Source organism: Strongylocentrotus purpuratus, unplaced genomic scaffold (assembly GCF_000002235.5).
Source record: "Strongylocentrotus purpuratus isolate Spur 01 unplaced genomic scaffold, Spur_5.0 spur5_scaffold_8, whole genome shotgun sequence".
NCBI classification, from domain to species: domain Eukaryota; kingdom Metazoa; phylum Echinodermata; class Echinoidea; order Camarodonta; family Strongylocentrotidae; genus Strongylocentrotus; species Strongylocentrotus purpuratus.
Window position 1 is genome coordinate 13,922,086 of NW_022145614.1, and position 16,822 is coordinate 13,938,907.

The 16,822-nt window shown below is 37.4% G+C and overlaps 1 protein-coding gene across 1 annotated transcript in view; it reads left to right on the forward strand.

The window, feature by feature from the left end:
* LOC581452 overlaps positions 1-16,822 on the forward strand; it is a 52,812-nt gene that overhangs the window by 23,401 nt on the left and 12,589 nt on the right. The window contains exons 3-11 of the mRNA XM_030975647.1: positions 3,108-3,182; positions 10,271-10,359; positions 11,152-11,230; positions 11,662-11,779; positions 12,006-12,184; positions 12,952-13,179; positions 13,544-13,684; positions 14,517-14,657; positions 16,671-16,817. Of these exons, the coding sequence (XP_030831507.1) occupies positions 3,108-3,182; positions 10,271-10,359; positions 11,152-11,230; positions 11,662-11,779; positions 12,006-12,184; positions 12,952-13,179; positions 13,544-13,684; positions 14,517-14,657; positions 16,671-16,817 (1,197 nt within the window). The remainder of the gene's footprint in view (positions 1-3,107; positions 3,183-10,270; positions 10,360-11,151; positions 11,231-11,661; positions 11,780-12,005; positions 12,185-12,951; positions 13,180-13,543; positions 13,685-14,516; positions 14,658-16,670; positions 16,818-16,822) is intronic.

The window sequence follows — 16,822 nt, forward strand, 5'->3', positions numbered from 1 at the left end:
TCAACAACATTATCAGTACTGTGTGATTTTGAGATTTATTGATATATATCAAACAAAACAAAACATGGAGAGCATTTTAAACATACTAATTAGCTTTTCTTTAAGTCTTCTCGCAGAGAAGAATATTGCATGTTGAATATATGAGTATTGGTTTAATATTACCTCGTAGGGTTTTGTATGTATCGTATTATCTATGTCCGTATGGTAAAATTAAAAAAAGTTGAACACGGCACGACTGAGAGGTATATTAACTGATTGACGAAATGTTTGGGATGAGAAATAGTTTACGCTGCCTTTCATCATAATCATTTAAACTGGTTTTGCGCGATACAATTTAAAAGGTTACATAGTTCCTTTAACAAATAGTATTGTGTCTAAAATATTGTATCTTTCATCCCTTTCTCAACGTTTCTATGGGCTACTATTGTCATTTTTGGCTTGATGCGAAAATTTGATTATAGCTTGCCAAAATACATCTGTCATCCCTTTCTGTTCATGTTATAAAGTAGCCTGAGTAGTCGGCTGGACATGATTTCGATAAAATAAAAAGAGGTTACAACGTCCTTTCCTTGCCTCTTCCTGAGTATCCCACTTTTCCTGCTTATCTTTCATATTCCTTTCTTTATTCCTGTCTCTTTACGTCTTTCCTTCTTACTTAAATCATTCTATCTTGCTTTCGATTACGCTTTCACATTTCCCCCTTCCTTCATCACTCCATCCCTCCCTCCCGTTTTGCTCTCCCTCTCTATCCACCCTCTTTGCCTCTCCTTCCCTCTATTATCCTCTCTCTCTCTCTCTCTCTCTCTCTCTCTCGCTCTCTCTCCCTCCCTTTATTATCCCCCTCTTCCTCCCTTTATTACCCCCCTCTCCCTCTCTCCCTCCCTCTCTCGCTCCTCTCCCTATCTCATCTCAAATGTATGTCATGTTCCTAACAATATGTACTTTCAGAATAAATCGCTAGTGGGTGCCTGCCAACAATGTTGTTAATAACTTCCTCCACTGAAGTGCACAAAAGCAAGTTTGTCATCAGTCTGCCTTCAAAACAATGGAGGCACCCGTTCTAATGTACTTATACACATGAATCCCCCTCTGCGTCGTCCTCCTCCTCTTCCTCTTCCTCTTCCTCCTCCTCTTCTCCCTCCTCCTCCTCTTCCTCCTCTTCCTCCTCCTTCTCCTCTTCCTCCTCCTCCTCCTTTTCTCCTTCTTTTCTTCTCCGACATCTTTTGTTTTCTTCTTCTTCGTCGTCGTCGTCGTCGTCGGCTTTTTCTTTCTAACCTCCTGCTCGTCCTTCTGTTGGTCTTTGATTGCTTGACAGTTTTTTTATGTTTTATGTTTGAAGTAAAGTTGGAATCTCTGAAACAAAGAGTGCATCGATGGTCTTGAAATCAAATTATCGACGCTGTATAGCACATTTATATACTCTATACACAAAATTTATTCGAGGTACCAACGTAGTAATGTGCTTTGTGAATTGTTATTATTATAATTCACAGTATAACTTTGACAGAAAACAAACAACAGCACACTTTGCTTTCTCAGTACTTAGAGAGGTATGCAAGACAATTGCCTGAAGATGTTTGTGGTTTGTCAAATAACAATTATTTCTTGCTTTAAAGTGATTATGCTCAATTTTTCGGATACTCGTAATTCTGAACAAACAACTTCCCTACGCTCGGACCATTGATCACATTAATTTGAAAAATCAAATGAGCTTGGCTTATCTGAACGTTGTTTTTTAATGCTTTAATTTTAAGGTTCGTCAATCACAAAGTTATCATTTGTCATGAACTTTTGGATTAACTCACCTTCGGTATAATGAGACATTACCATCATGGTAACATTAATAAGTTTGTGCTGGTGTGTGGCCATTACTTTTTTGCTACCAACTCTTTTTTTTTAAAATTTAAATGCCATATACAGCCCTTCGTTTGACGTTTAATATTTGTTAAGGTTTTTGTTTAATTCCCAGATTTTTACCTTTTCAAACACAAAATACACAGGTAAAATGCAAGATATGAATGAGTAAATTGTTCATATACTGGTATCTGTATTATATTGACCGTTTACATGTACGAAGGATTACATATATTTCTCAATGGCCTGACAAAGCTCTGCCTTTTTTTAAAACACTATCACATTTACCGTCAATGTGGGGGTAGATGCGCGTTATCAAAGCATGTTCTATTTTGCTGATTAACAAGTTATTAATTTATTATTTTCCTATTTACTTCAGTTTTATTGTACACAAATTGTTTTCTTTTTACAGCCTAATGGCCTTCTTTGAAACAGAGTATAAGATATATTCATAATAACACGGTGTGAGTAACGTGGGCCCATGCCCATGCGTGTCTACGCGCTACTCAAAGTATAAAATTGTGTCAATTTTCCTTCGTTCGTTCTTGTGACGAAGTGAGACGAAGGAGTCACTAATTTCAAGATTTAAAATGGCGAGTCATGTTCCTTTCAAAATATGTCACGCTGTGACCGTGTCATTGGAGTGTGTATTTTGTCCTCCAAAATGATAGATTTTTTTTAGAAAATCATAAATATGTGACCTCGTGATGACCTGCATGTTGTCAATCTATCCAAGGTCCTTGATCTATCGAGAGACTGTCACTTAGAAATAATTTGGTAGGAGTTATGCTTCCTGAAATAAAAATGAGGTGGACGCATAACTTATTAAGAAAATTATAACTTTAATGAGCAAGTGCCATTTTAAATTACGAAATTTGATTTGTCATGGGAATTGCTTTTCAAAACTTTCGTCTGAGTGGTTTTAAATTGACAGGGAAACCCTTACGGAAACGAGCACTTCTTATTAGCCGTCAATGATGTTATGTTAGATAGGTAGTGAAGTTGAATTTTGAATGACTTAATAAACTTGAAATAAGTCGTTCATTAGGTTAGACTTTAGTTGTTTATCATTAACGTCAGAAAATGTCCAAACGCACATGCAATGTTTAAAAAAAAAGGAGGTGGGGCTCTATCCAGGCAACATGTCAGGCGATATGCTCTCAGTTTTATTTTATGGATGTGATTTGTTAATGTATTCATTTTTTCTCTCCTCTCTTCCTCTTCTCTTTCTCTCTCTCTCTCTCTCTCTACAGGCCCGAATGAATCACCCGAGACTCTCATAGACGGTATGCTGGATATCATAGCAGAAAACGAAGGGATCGATGGAGGTGAGCACCGTTCATTCCTTGAACCAAAAATCAATGCAATAAAACTGATCAATAATATTTATTTATTATGTAAAAGTTAATGAAATTCCATGGCAAAAGTTCCATTTGCAAAATGAGATATACTTGTAAATATATATATACTTAGATTTGGTCTATTCCTCCGTACAGTGCTCAATGATTATAGGCAGAGCAAAATATAGGCGTGAAAATCGGAGTTGCAACCATGTTCCATTAGTCTGCCTTATTCAATATATATATATATATATATATATTTATAATGTTAATATGACTGATTCAGTAAATAGGCCTACTTAGTTTCCGACAGGTCTTCGATCTTCACGATCGTATGTTTTCAGCGCTTGTTTCGGGCCTAATGCTCAAATTATTATGAATCATCGCATGGGTAAACAATATTTATATCGCAATAAGTAAATATTCCTTACTCCAAAATGTCAACATTGTTGTGTACTCGTGAGTGTGAAATATTTGGTACGGATACAATCTCTAGCTTATCCAATCTCTGTTTTATGTTATACCCATATTTCCGGCCAAATACACGTTCATTCTAGAGGTTGAACATAGGGCACCACTTTAACTGAAAATCGATCATTTATAAAATGGAAGAAAAGGAAAAACAATGAGAGAAAAAAATCGATGACGTGGTCATCCTGATTTCTTGACGTGAAATGACCTTTTGACTTATTATTTAGTCAGATTTTGGTACACTCTTTAAAAAAAGAGTGAATTTTCACTCTATTTTCACTTTATTGGGAGTGACGTCCGTGATCTCTTGTTTAGGAGTGAAAATCGATTGATTTTAGAGTGCTCTCTAAGAATAAAAGAGTGAATGTTCACTCTATTTTCACTACATTTTCACTCTCCAGAGGAGTGACGTCCGTGATCACTCGATTTTTTTAGAGAGAGTACAAAGTCATTCAGGGCAATTTAGCTTGGTAATTCAGAGGAATAAACCATGTAATCTTTCTTCTTGCTTTTTTAGCTCTTGATAATGATAATTCGACACCTGGAAATTTTTATCAGGTTTGTGGGAAGGTGATTTCAATCTCGGCATCCGTTTTGGGGGGGTAAAACGATAAATGAAGTCAATTTGAAAATGAAAAGAATAATGTATTTTTGTCAACGAACCATGAGATTTCAATATAAACTAAAGAATTTTTTTTTCGCAGACAAGTTCATGTTTAACCTCACCATCCAGGAGCTCACCTGTCTCAATCAATGAAAAAAAGCTTTGGGCAAATATCAAAATTTATCGACATAATTGAATCAATTTGAGGGTAATTCTCAGGTATGTAGTCTATATCCGCAAGCGATTCCTGTCGTGATACATTGGAGCGTCCTTTTTCATGTTTTGTTTTTCCTCTTCTAAATGTTACTGGGATGTATTCCGTGTCTGGCAATACATCACTCAGACAATAATATTCAAAAAGTATTTATCCTCATGTTTTCGTCTGGGTGGATTAAAAAGTCAAAATGAGTTTACCCTCAAGATGTTATGATTAAATTTGTACCTCCTCAAAATTCAATTAATTCCATTATTGTGTGTTATTGAACCTAATTGATTTCACGTATAATATTGTCAGATAGAGTTCAGCATTTGATGCCGGCTCTTTCAGTGTGTTTTTCTATGTTATCAAAGAAATAATGCGATTATCGCATTATTTTGTCGGAAACTGCTTTTGATTTTTATTCGATGATCATGAAGATTAACCCATTTGATATCGCAGGTGAATATTGCGGGTAATATTTAGAATGTAAATTGCGGGAAATGATTAACAAATAGAAGATTAGGTGTTTAGTGCATTTGATAGATGTGGATTAAAAGCTTGTGAAAAACACTTCTTTCTTCTTTATGTTTAGATTTGGCATGTTTTATTTGATAATGCATTTATCAATATAAAAACTAGCCTAAGACATAAGCATTCGAGGTTAAGTGAGGGGAGCTCTGGCCCCTTAATCCCCACTGCACTACTTATAGCTACTTGCGCCCTCTATATAGCAAACAATGCCTAATCGGTGCCTGTTGGTCCCCCATGATCCCTTTTTTCTTATGTTAACTGAGAGCTGGTTTGATGAGATAACCATCTGTCAGTGACCTTGCAGGGAGTTTTAATCTCCCTGGCCAAACTAGTGCAGACGGGCTTTAAGTATGTTTCGGGCAAACTCATATTCTGGCAGCAAGGTGATCTCTTGGTAACTCTTTATATCCAGTGTATTGTTGAGCAAACGAAAGTTTATAAAAGGCTATGAATAATTTGAAATTATTTAACAAGAGGCTTGATCGCCACCATAAAAGTTTCAAAATTTTGCTCGTTCGCTTCCTAAATTTAGGGACCTTGAAAGTCTATATTCGGTCAGGAGATGTCAGCCACTGGTGAAAATGTACCCGAAATCCCGAATGTTCTTGGGCTAAAGTAGTCAGTATGCAAACTAAAAATAACGGATTTCGTTGTTCAACGCATCTAAATAATGATTTTTGAATTAATCCGATCTAACGATCTGATTAGCATGCGGCTGTTATTTGAAAGGAAATGTGTAACTGTTTTACAATATAATTATTCGGCAAAGCTGAACACAATATTGGCTAGGTGATTAGGTTGTATAGGCCTATTCAATTATGTAGATACACTGTAGTTACAAGATCTCTTTTTCAAGGAATTATTGAAAACATTTCTCTTTTCAGAATTCTTAAACCCTGTTGCATTTCATTACTTTGTTTATAGTTATCTTAAGTTTAATTCAATATCATGTTATATTTATTTTGTAAACACTGTGTAATAATAATATACAGAGCGTATTATGAAAGTGCTAACTATATATCACGAACAACTTGAATGGTAAGAAAATGTATAGTTTCTTGTAGTTTTAGTTTGTGTTTACATAACCAACCATAGATTTCATTTTCAAAATGGCAAATAACTTCATTTAAAGATTAATAGGTCAGATTAAACTGCGCATTGTCATTCAACTCAAGTGCATTTCCAATTTCATCACCGCCCTCAAACTCAGTCGCAGCTTAGCGGGCTTACAGCGCCGCTAGGGTAACTGACCCATGTCTTCTCGCCGGGATCTGAGGCGCGGTTTCCCCTCAAGAAGCCCCATCTATCTGCAGCTAGCGAGCGTGCCTAGTTTTGCCATGCTGCTGGAGTTTGCTCGCTTGATTTGGTATTTGATCGCTCGGTGACTCCAAACTTGCCGAATATTATGAAGATCAAGTAGATTAAATGTGGGGAGATAAGTTTGAAAAGTAAACGAAAAAGAAGTAAAGAGAATGTAAAGGTTAATAAATGAGGAATGGCAGATAGTGCGGGGAAGAGAAAGACGAACGAGAATGTAATGAGAGGAGACTGAGGATTAGAGGGAGGAAGACAGAGAAGAAGAAGACCAAAGGCGTAACGAAGATGAAGAAGGAAAAGAAGGAGTTGGAGGAGAAGAAGAAGGAGAAGGAGTCGGAGAAGGAGGAATACGTGGAGAAATGATGATGAAGAAGAAGAAGAAGAAGAAGAAGAAGAAGAAGAAGAAGAAGGAGGAGGAGGAGCAGCACAATAAGAAGATGAAAGAGGAAGATATGATAATAACCTGATATTAAACGGGCAACGTAAGAAAAGGGGAGTACAATACACGATATTTGAATGAGAATGACACATGACTTGTATGGATGTTCGAGAAAAATATTGAAAGTTGATATACGTCATTGAATGGGTTTAAACTACAATCATGGAAGTAGAGAAAAGAAGAAGAGTGAGTGAGGCTGTGAGCATAAGATAGAAAGAGAGGGGGAAGATGTATCATTCCTATGTTCATTTATTCATCGTATCGCCATCGCCTTCAGTGCATGAAGATCGCAAAAAAGCTGTTGTGTACTCGCCTTACTGGTCAAGCATGGATTGGAGTGAGATTCCGTCACGCTTTACGAAATTTTCACAGATGATCGCCATGATCGCCTTTCTAGTACATGTATAAGAAGTAGTTTAAGTGCCGAAAATTTCCGCTACAATTCGGCGGATGTAGAAATCATAAAACTTCTCCTGTTCATACAGCCGGAGGAAATGATGCATAGTTTAATACACCTCGGGATACATCTTTAAATTACAGTCATGTTCAAGACTGTCATTCTTCATTAGCAATGAATCTCGAGAATGTCAAACAATCATCGGACGTATTTAAATTGAATACCTGCACACCGGTGTAATACCGCTGAATTAATACCGTCTAGCACCCTACGTGTAAGTCCTTGAAACTAATGATATATCATCGTCCTCTCTTTCTTCCTCAATTTATTCTCATAATTTGATTTGGATCTCATTCGCACCAGCAATCTATTGAAAGCAGGTCACTCTGCCGGACGAGTGTACTCTTCGAATCCATGTCATTAGGACATTTTTCCACTCTTCTATAGGAGTGGAATACGCTCCAGACGGAAGGGGCGGCCGAGTGTACCTGGATATACCCAAATACATTTTTGTCTGTGCCTCCAAACTGATGGGAGGGCGGGCGGGGGGTGTACGCCAGTTCAGTTAGTTGATGGATACGCCCTCCTCCTATGTTGACGTCTACTACCTATTATAGTTTCATTCAATTTAAGGCAAAGATAATGAGTCGCAGACGATTTAATTTAATTTTCATGTTGCACATTTCCTTTGTTGTTGTGATCGTCAAAGTTTGGGCGACAATGGGTTTGTTTTCGAAAACGCATTGGCAGCATCTGATATTATGGATTGGGAGGAAGTTAGAGAATTACAAACTAGATGACGATAGAAATGGATGAGGAAAAGAGATGGGAGAGAGAGAGAGAGTGATGGGGAGAAGAGAAATCAGAGCAAAAAGAGAAAAAGATGAAAGAGAGAAGAAGAGAAATATAATTTGGAGACAGGAGAGGGACAGAACAACAGAAATAAGCGATAGAAAGAGAGGAGCGATGATAGAGCGTACTCTTCTGATGACATTGGAGGTATTTTATTTTTTGCACATTCAATTTACTCCCTAATCATCTTGATGGTGGAGGTCAATGACCTGCCTTTCTGCGGCCCTTGGACAAAGGTCTCATCATGGACCATCCTGTGTCCTGAGTAGAGTTCACACCAAGAGACAAGAGATAGAGGGAGAGAGAGAGAGAGAGAGAGAGAGAGAGAGAAGGAGAGGATTCAGAGAAAAAGAAAAAGAAAATAGAGAGGTTAAAGAGATATTATAGCGAATAGAATTTTGAAAGAGGAAAAAGAGGAAAAAAGATGGAAAGACAGGAGCGATGGATAGAGCATACTCATTTGATGACATTGAATGTGTCTAATTTTTGGCACATTCAACTTACTCGGTAATCATCTTCGTCATGGAGTTGAACGACCTGCCTCTTTGCAGCCCTTCGGCAAAGGTCTCATCATGGACCATCCTCTCTCCTGGCTTAACACCAAAGACAATTTTTTTGTGCACATTCAACTCTCTAATCATCTTGCTCGTAGAGGTCAATGACCTGCCTTCCTACATCCCTTGGACAAAGGCATCATCATGGACCAACCTCTATCCTGGGTAGAGTTCACACCAAAAGACAATTACATTTAGCAAACCAAGTTCATGATGATGAGCCACATTTTTAAATGAAAGACAAGCAGCTGTCTAATCAACGGTGGACGTTTACAAATCAACCGCTATCTGAAGTATATGATTTGAATAGTATTCAATTTCGGCGTCACAGCTGCGAACAAATGAGATTTATCAAATAGACTCCCAATCTCAATATCAACACGCGGTATATATCTATGCTGGACGATGCTCGAGACAAAACTATTTGAATGGAATGATTAAATAAAATGAGTGATTAATGAAAATTTAACGAATGAGAAGCGCTGACCTCTCCAACAGACATGAAAGACCAGCTGATGCATGGTCAGGATGAACTGAGAGATAGCGAACAGTGTCGGGATGTGTGTTGGTGGAAAGGGGGGGGGGAGGGGTGGAAGAGAGAATTTGATACAGCGTAATGAAAGCACATGAAGCACATGATAGAAGCAATATTTGTGAAACACGTCATTTCATGAAGGATTGGAAAACTGTTCAGAGAAGAAAATACATGTTTATTGTTAACGACTGCAAGGATAGTTTTAAATCGATGACTGTAATAATAAAGTCTAAATCTTTTGCGAATCAAATGAGGTGTCGATCCCATGAAGCATTGGGGCAGTACCCCCCCCCCCCCACTCCTCCCCAAAAACAAAAGTTTATAAATAAATTTTGTTTTAAAGAATAAATACGGCATCTATTTATTCGCAGCTTTAGCTCTTGATCAAGGTGTAGTGAGCTCTAAAATGGATCGACGCCCCCAATTTGATATTGAGGTTTGAAATAAAATAAACGTTTTGGGGTGAATAAAACGTAGACAGCTTAATCATCCATAAAACCATCTACTTCTTTCCAAACGACATCAATCACCTGATCGTTGTCTGGCAAGTCATCATGCCAAGTCAAACATCCATAGAAGGACCACCAAACAACCTAAGGCATCACTAAACACCGAACGTGATCGTCAAACATTCCACCAGTGGCCCCCGGCTGCTACGTTTCAGAGCAAAGTCACTAGCCCATTGCAAATATTATTAAAAACTCTCAAATGATGATTGATTATAAATGGATGATGTTTCACCAGCTTAGGTGAACTGAATGATCTACGGAGTCATTTAATTGTCTTCTTTTGTTTACTCGAGTTTATTCCGTACATAAATCGATTAGTCATGTTCATATGCCGTGCTCATGACTTGAACAATATCATTTATGAATATTGAATAGATTCAATGGTTGCTTTAATCATTTATTTTTATTTCTTTAAAGAAGGTCACATAAATTAATATTGATGTACATTTGCCGCTCTCGACCCAGGTCAAATAAATTTAGACAGGCGACCGATAGGACAAATAAATGCTTGAGCCCTTATATGGAAACTTGGCAAAAGCCTATGCAACACATTGCCTCATGATATGTTAACTCAACACAAGGCATGTAGACGGTGCTTATAAGTGTTTATTGTCATCATTATAAACTGTAATTTCATTTATGAAAATGCTTCTTTTCTTTTTGCATAGAGAACAACCATCTTGGTGATCACGGGCACCTTATCGACGCCGACATCTATGAAGAGATAGAAGGACTTGAAGAAGATGAAACAAGGAGGGTACGTTCACTGATCATACAAACTTGTTATCTATCTAATCCACCAATAAAGAATTAAGGAGACGGACTATTGACAATTCTTGAAGAGTTATTACAAATTGGGAAATATAATGCATGCAGTTCTTTAAAAATTGGAGAAAAGTGGAAGAAATAGAGGAGGAAAATAGAATTACTATCAGAAATACAAGCGAAAAGGAATAAGATTGCAACGTAGAAGTTGCTGAAGAAAGAAGCAACGAAAGTAAAATATGAAAACGAAGGCTTATATGAAAATTATACATCATAGCTACACATTCAATATTTTAGAATTATTGGTTTGACAACTACCGTCTCTTTTCCCTTATATTGATATGATATAATTGAGTTAAACTGAAATCGTTAAAGGTAAAGACCAGTTATGGTCATGCGATTGCATTGTGAAAGAAACGTTGTGGAATCGATCAGAAAAGGTTGATCATCTAGCATCTAGCATCTGCAAGGTTCTGGAAACATCAAAATGATAAGAAATTTGGCCCATTCTTCGTAAAGTTACAAGCACTATACACAGAAAGATATATATGGGACTACCCTATATCTCTCACAGACCATGAGAGAAACAAATTTACCAAATATATGAATTAGTAGGCGGTTTCCCGGCAAATTTGTTATCATCATGTATTAGTCAAAACATATTCTTTCACATGATTGGTAATGAGAGCTTCCATTTCATTTTTTGAAATTGGGGCGTTTCCAATACTGGTCTTTACCTTTAAGCAAAAACGTTCATTTTTCCTTTTTAAAACCATGATCATAGAAACGTCGCAACGCTCTCCGTGATCGAGAAAGTCTATGGCCCGGTGGTGCAGTCCCTTATGTAATCGATGGGTACTATAGTAAGTATAGATCAAATTTAAACTAATGGAATTCAATGCAGTCCAATCAATTTAATCAAAATTAATAAACTATATTTTAGTTCAGCTCAGCTTAACTAGATTCGATTCAAGTCAAGTCAAATTCAATTTAATCTGCATGGATCAAGTTCAAACCAATTCGATAATTTCAAAAATTAATTGCAAGCTACGACAATTTTCTAAATTTTGTATGATTAAATGAAATATATATTTAACCGATTTTTTTTGTGTGTAAACTGTTGGGTCCTTAATTCATAATAAAAAAAAGTTTTTCCTCATATACAATCTGGATTTGGATCACGCAGAAATAATGTTAGATTTGTTAGAAATTATTGAAAAGGGATACGTCGTCATAGCAGAATTGTGTATCTATTACCAAAGCTGTATATTGTCTTGTTCGTTGCCTTTTTCAGATATTAATCACAAGAAGCAAATCCTAGCCGGTATGCAACGTTTTCATGAGAAGACCTGTATACGTTTCGTCCCAAGGACCATCGAAAGGGACTATATTTTCTTCACACAAAACTTGGGGTACGTTTATTCTTTCCTAATCATCACTGACTGAACCTATCTTACATAAAAACAACCTTTTTACCCTGTTTTCACGACCGAATAATTGTATTTGGGGTGTCACACCCTGCCCCCTCCAGCGACCCATCTGAGTGTGCCCACTCCCTAATGGACATCCAATTATTGTTTTTCCTCTCATATCTTGCATGCCGAAATATTTTACCCTACTTTTCATGTATGCCTTTAGTTGTTGGTCAATGGTTGGACGAACCGGTGGTCGACAGAAGATCTCGCTGTCGGGAACCTGTAGGGGGAGTCGTGGCGTCATCATGCACGAGCTCATGCACGCCATCGGGTTCAGACACGAACACAACCGACCGGACAGGGATGGTTATATCGATGTGTACTGGCAGAATATCAAAGCAGGTGAGAATACAATATGGTTTAGACAAATAAAAAGTAAAAAAAATTAATGATCCATTTCTTAGTTTTCTTACTATTGTCCTTGACTCAACCACTTCTATTATCATAAAACTGTTACTCTTTTAACAATGTGCGTCGTCGCAAAATTTAAGTACAATGACCGATTGCATTAATCATTCTTTCATTTCCTCAATGTATATATGTTGTCATTCTGTATTGCAAGTTCTTCTTTTTAATTTTGAAAATATTTATTTGTGTTCATTGGTTATATATATATATTTTTTAATGTTACTCCTCCTCACCCTCTTTCTCTTTTTCCCCTTCTCGTCTCTCCATCCTTCGTGTCCACTTCATCACTTCACTCCTTACACACTTCATTCTTTTCCACCCCTTTCCACTCCTCATTTGCTTACACCCCTTGTCCCTTCCACTCCACCCACCCCTCCCCTGAAACTTCCCTCCTTGCCACCCCTTTCCATCCTCCTCCACCTACCTTTCCCTCATCCTCCACGTACCTTTCCCTCCACTTCTTCTACCCTTCTACCCCTCATTCCATTCCATCCTTCCTACCCGTCCACCCTCCTTCCTTTCCTAAATCCTCTAACCCCACCCTCTAAACTCCGTCCTTTTCTTCCCCTCTTCCCTTCTACCGCTCTCTCCCATCCCCTCCCCTCCCATCCCCTCCCATCCATCCCACCACGCCACCTGACCCCCCCCCCCCCCCCCTCCTTCCCTCTCCCCTACGTTCGTCCATCCTTTACCCCATCCAGGATTCACCACCAACTTCCGCAAGTACAGCAACGACCAGGTGCAGACCCTTGGCACCGGCTATGACTTCATGTCTCTCATGCACTACCCGCTGACAGCCTTCTCCAATGACGGTAAATCGGTCACCATCGGCCCAAGGTACCCGACCTATCAGATCGGTGATGTCGGCAATCAGAACGACTTCAGTCACATTGATATCTACAGGATCAACCTGCTCTACAAATGCGGACGTGAGTTCGATGCGTGTGTTGATATGATTCCTAGATGAAACATGAGAAGGAAACAGACTATTCATTACAAGAAGTATCGGCAGTATCAAACAACAAGGTTGAAACGTATATACAATTTGTGTTTTATTTTTAATTTGTATTTTGTTGCATATTAGATTAAAGAGTAAATAAAGACTCACCAAAAGCGTTCATACGTCACTTGTTCATAGTTTGAATTGTTTATAGAATTGAAAATCACAACTTCAAATTTACAGTATGGAACGAATAGCAAGTCAAGGACTGGATATAATAAATTTAGGTAACACCTTTACTGGTTGATTACAGCAATAATCAATCAATTTGTTCACATGTTTTACAATTCTAGAATGCGAGGATTCGGATAAGTACTATTGTCCGATCTGGGCGATGATGGGTGAATGTTCGGCCAACAAGGAATGGATGACCAAATACTGTCCTTTCAGCTGTGACAGATGCACCATCGCTCTTCGCAAGGGTGACGGACTCGGTAAGTTACCCCCCCCCCCCTCCCTCTCCCCCCCCCCCCCCCCACCTCCCTCACATTCAACCTCCATGAAGGTTTTAATTAATTGGTAATTGATAGCGTTCGTTTTCACGACAATTCTGTAATTGAATTGAATTTCTTTATTGTCATGCACAAATAAAAGGAAGGCATAAAAATCGTCTTACGATTCACATTTGTATGAAATATCATAATACATTAACATGTCATAAAACAAATAACTACAAATATACATAAATAACATAACAATGTAATATACGTTAATCTCTCTTTTGAGAGCCAGTGTAACTGTTGATAATTAAGGGTAATGTGTCTTGTTTATATTATCGTGATTTTGAAAGCTGATTATTCCTTTATTTTACACCATGTACGGATATTAATAAGGACATCCATTTTGGTGTCACCATTACAGATGTATTATTTTGCTGTTGTTTGTTTAAATCAATTTATAATGTATTCTTCTTCGTCATCTTGTGACAAAGTTAAGAAGTATTGTAAAGTCAATCCCATATGTCTCGTTTACATTTCATTGGATTTCTTTCTTGATTTCACTCTTTCAAAATAACTCTTTAAATCTCTCATGCTTAGGGAGACAGCACCGCGTCCTAGCCTGTAACGGGGATAACGTTGAATAACGATTTAATTCACTAAATTGTGTTCTTGGAATATGAACGTAGTGATGATTGATAAATATTTTACATTATATTTATATATTTAACAAACGGCAATAAAACATAATCCCAGACGTATTTTAATATTTTCTTTACTTGCCCCATAAATTTGATTTGCGCATACCATACCTTTCATTTGTCGCCAGCCTGCATTGACACCACGTCAAACTGCAAACGTTGGGCTAAGATCGGTGAGTGTGAACGCAACCCGGCTTACATGTTGCAGAACTGCCGTCGAAGCTGCAAGCAATGCAAGGCTATTGACACTGAGACGGGACAAGAAGATGGTAAGTGTGAATTGTCAAATATCTAGATGTCCATGTTTTGGCCATCCTCTAAATCAATTGTAGAAGTCTATCTGACCAGGCCCGTTGCTACAACATTTTTGTTGGCAAATTAAATAATTGCATCCCCTATTTTTTTCTCAGTTTATCCTTGTCAGCAAATTCCAAAATATGAGGAACTGTTTGTTTTTTGTTCGTTCTTTTTGTTTATATGGTTTGAATATTTTGCTCTCCTGATGGCCATTTTCCATGACATCCCTCATACCACTCATATTTGGGAATGTGAGGGGACCCCTATTGGAAACACATCCGTCTTTGATAAGGATGTCCAATCCCTCAAGTGGTAAGTAAATGAATAAACAATAAGATAATACATATGTAAGATACCCCCTCCCAGCTCTTTTTGCCCCGAAATGTTCTGGCGATCCCATTTTTTTTTTTGGGGGGGGGGGACTGACAGTGTGTTGGATTGAGAGTATATACACATTTTAGGTGGATTGGTGCAATGAAAGATAAAATACATTTTTCTGGTATTTTCAAAAGTAGAACAAAGAGATCACGTGTAAAGGTCACCACATAGAGAGAATATAGATGTGTATCTTTTTATTTTTCTATGCACATGTTGCTTCATCTATTAAAGTACAGTATTTTTGTTGTTTGAGGAAGATTAGATTAAAGCTATAGTCATGTTGTGGTATCAATTATAGAAGATATTTGAGGGGAAGATCAAGCTATTTTGTCATGGTTGTTTTCTTGAACAGCCTTCAATATAATGTTTTTATACGCTATTTACATTCTGAAAAATGTTCATGAGCGTAACATTTTGAAGCCCACCTACAACGCACTTAAAGGTACTATGTCCCATTTGCAGGCCCAAAAAATGAAAAAGTTAAATTCCAACTGCATTTGAAAGATAATACTAATTTAGAACTTCCCTAAAAAGGTGGGGCTTGAAAATGTCTTCAAGTGGGAAAATAACGACTATTAATTGTCAAATCGACTTTAGGGCTATAGAGCCCAAAAGTAATAGTCTTGATTTTCAGACAATCGTACCGAATGGTCATACATTTTATGCTGCGCAAAGATTCAATCAGTCTAATCTTGGCCATCACAAGAAGTGGGTTATTGATGTAGACAAATGCTCATGTACCCTTTACAACTCTTTTCATGTATGTTATTACCAAAGAAGAAAAAAAGCCAGTTAGTCACTCAATAGTGTCTGACAGTGAAGTCTAGCAAGTAAACGGGTTTCCTTGCATAATTTGAATATGAGGACACTGCTAACGATTAAATTTCACAGATAGGACATACATGACATATTCATAATTCCTGCAAAGTTCTACAGAGTTTGAGGTTGGCTGCAAAAGGGACATAGTACCTTTAATATTTATGTTCATATGAATGTTTAATTCAATATAAATTCAATAATTGCATCGATTTAGTCAAAACATATTTAAGGTGTGTTTATGACATATAGTAATCCACAAACTGTTGTGCGATGATGATATGATCATGACTTCGTCAATGTTTGTTATGACTGTGAACCAAATTATCAATTAGGGGTAAAAGTTACGTCTTTTTTCTTTGAATGATTTCATTTAGGGCATCGTGTTTTCATCTCTCATTCTGTCTCGTCATGAAATTGAATTACTAAGAAATATCCACATGAATGTTCCTTGTTTTCTTCTCTAATGTTGCTAATCCATTTGTCAAAATAGCGTGACAACATTATGTTGCAATTGAATCAATTTTGTTTTGATAGTAAAATTCCGTCTTCGACGATATAATTTATCATGCAATCCATGTTTTGAAGCGAAAATGACCATCTTTGATGACACAATTTATTCAAGATTATTAAAGAATGTTTAGATGCCGAATTGCCCGTCTTTGATGATGTAAGTCGATCAAGTACATGTATGTTCACCTCTTCACGAGAAACCCTTTATTTTCAAACTTTTGAAGAAAAAAACATATTTTTCTAGTTAATCTTTGATTTGTTTTTATCATTATATGCAGAGCTCGCGTGCCAAGACGACAACACGCTATGCTACGATTGGGCAACGCTGGGCGAATGCCGAACCAACTCAAAGTTCATGAAGGCACACTGTAGACGTAGCTGTCACGTGTGCACTGGCGGTGACGGTAGAATCATTATCGATACCGGTATG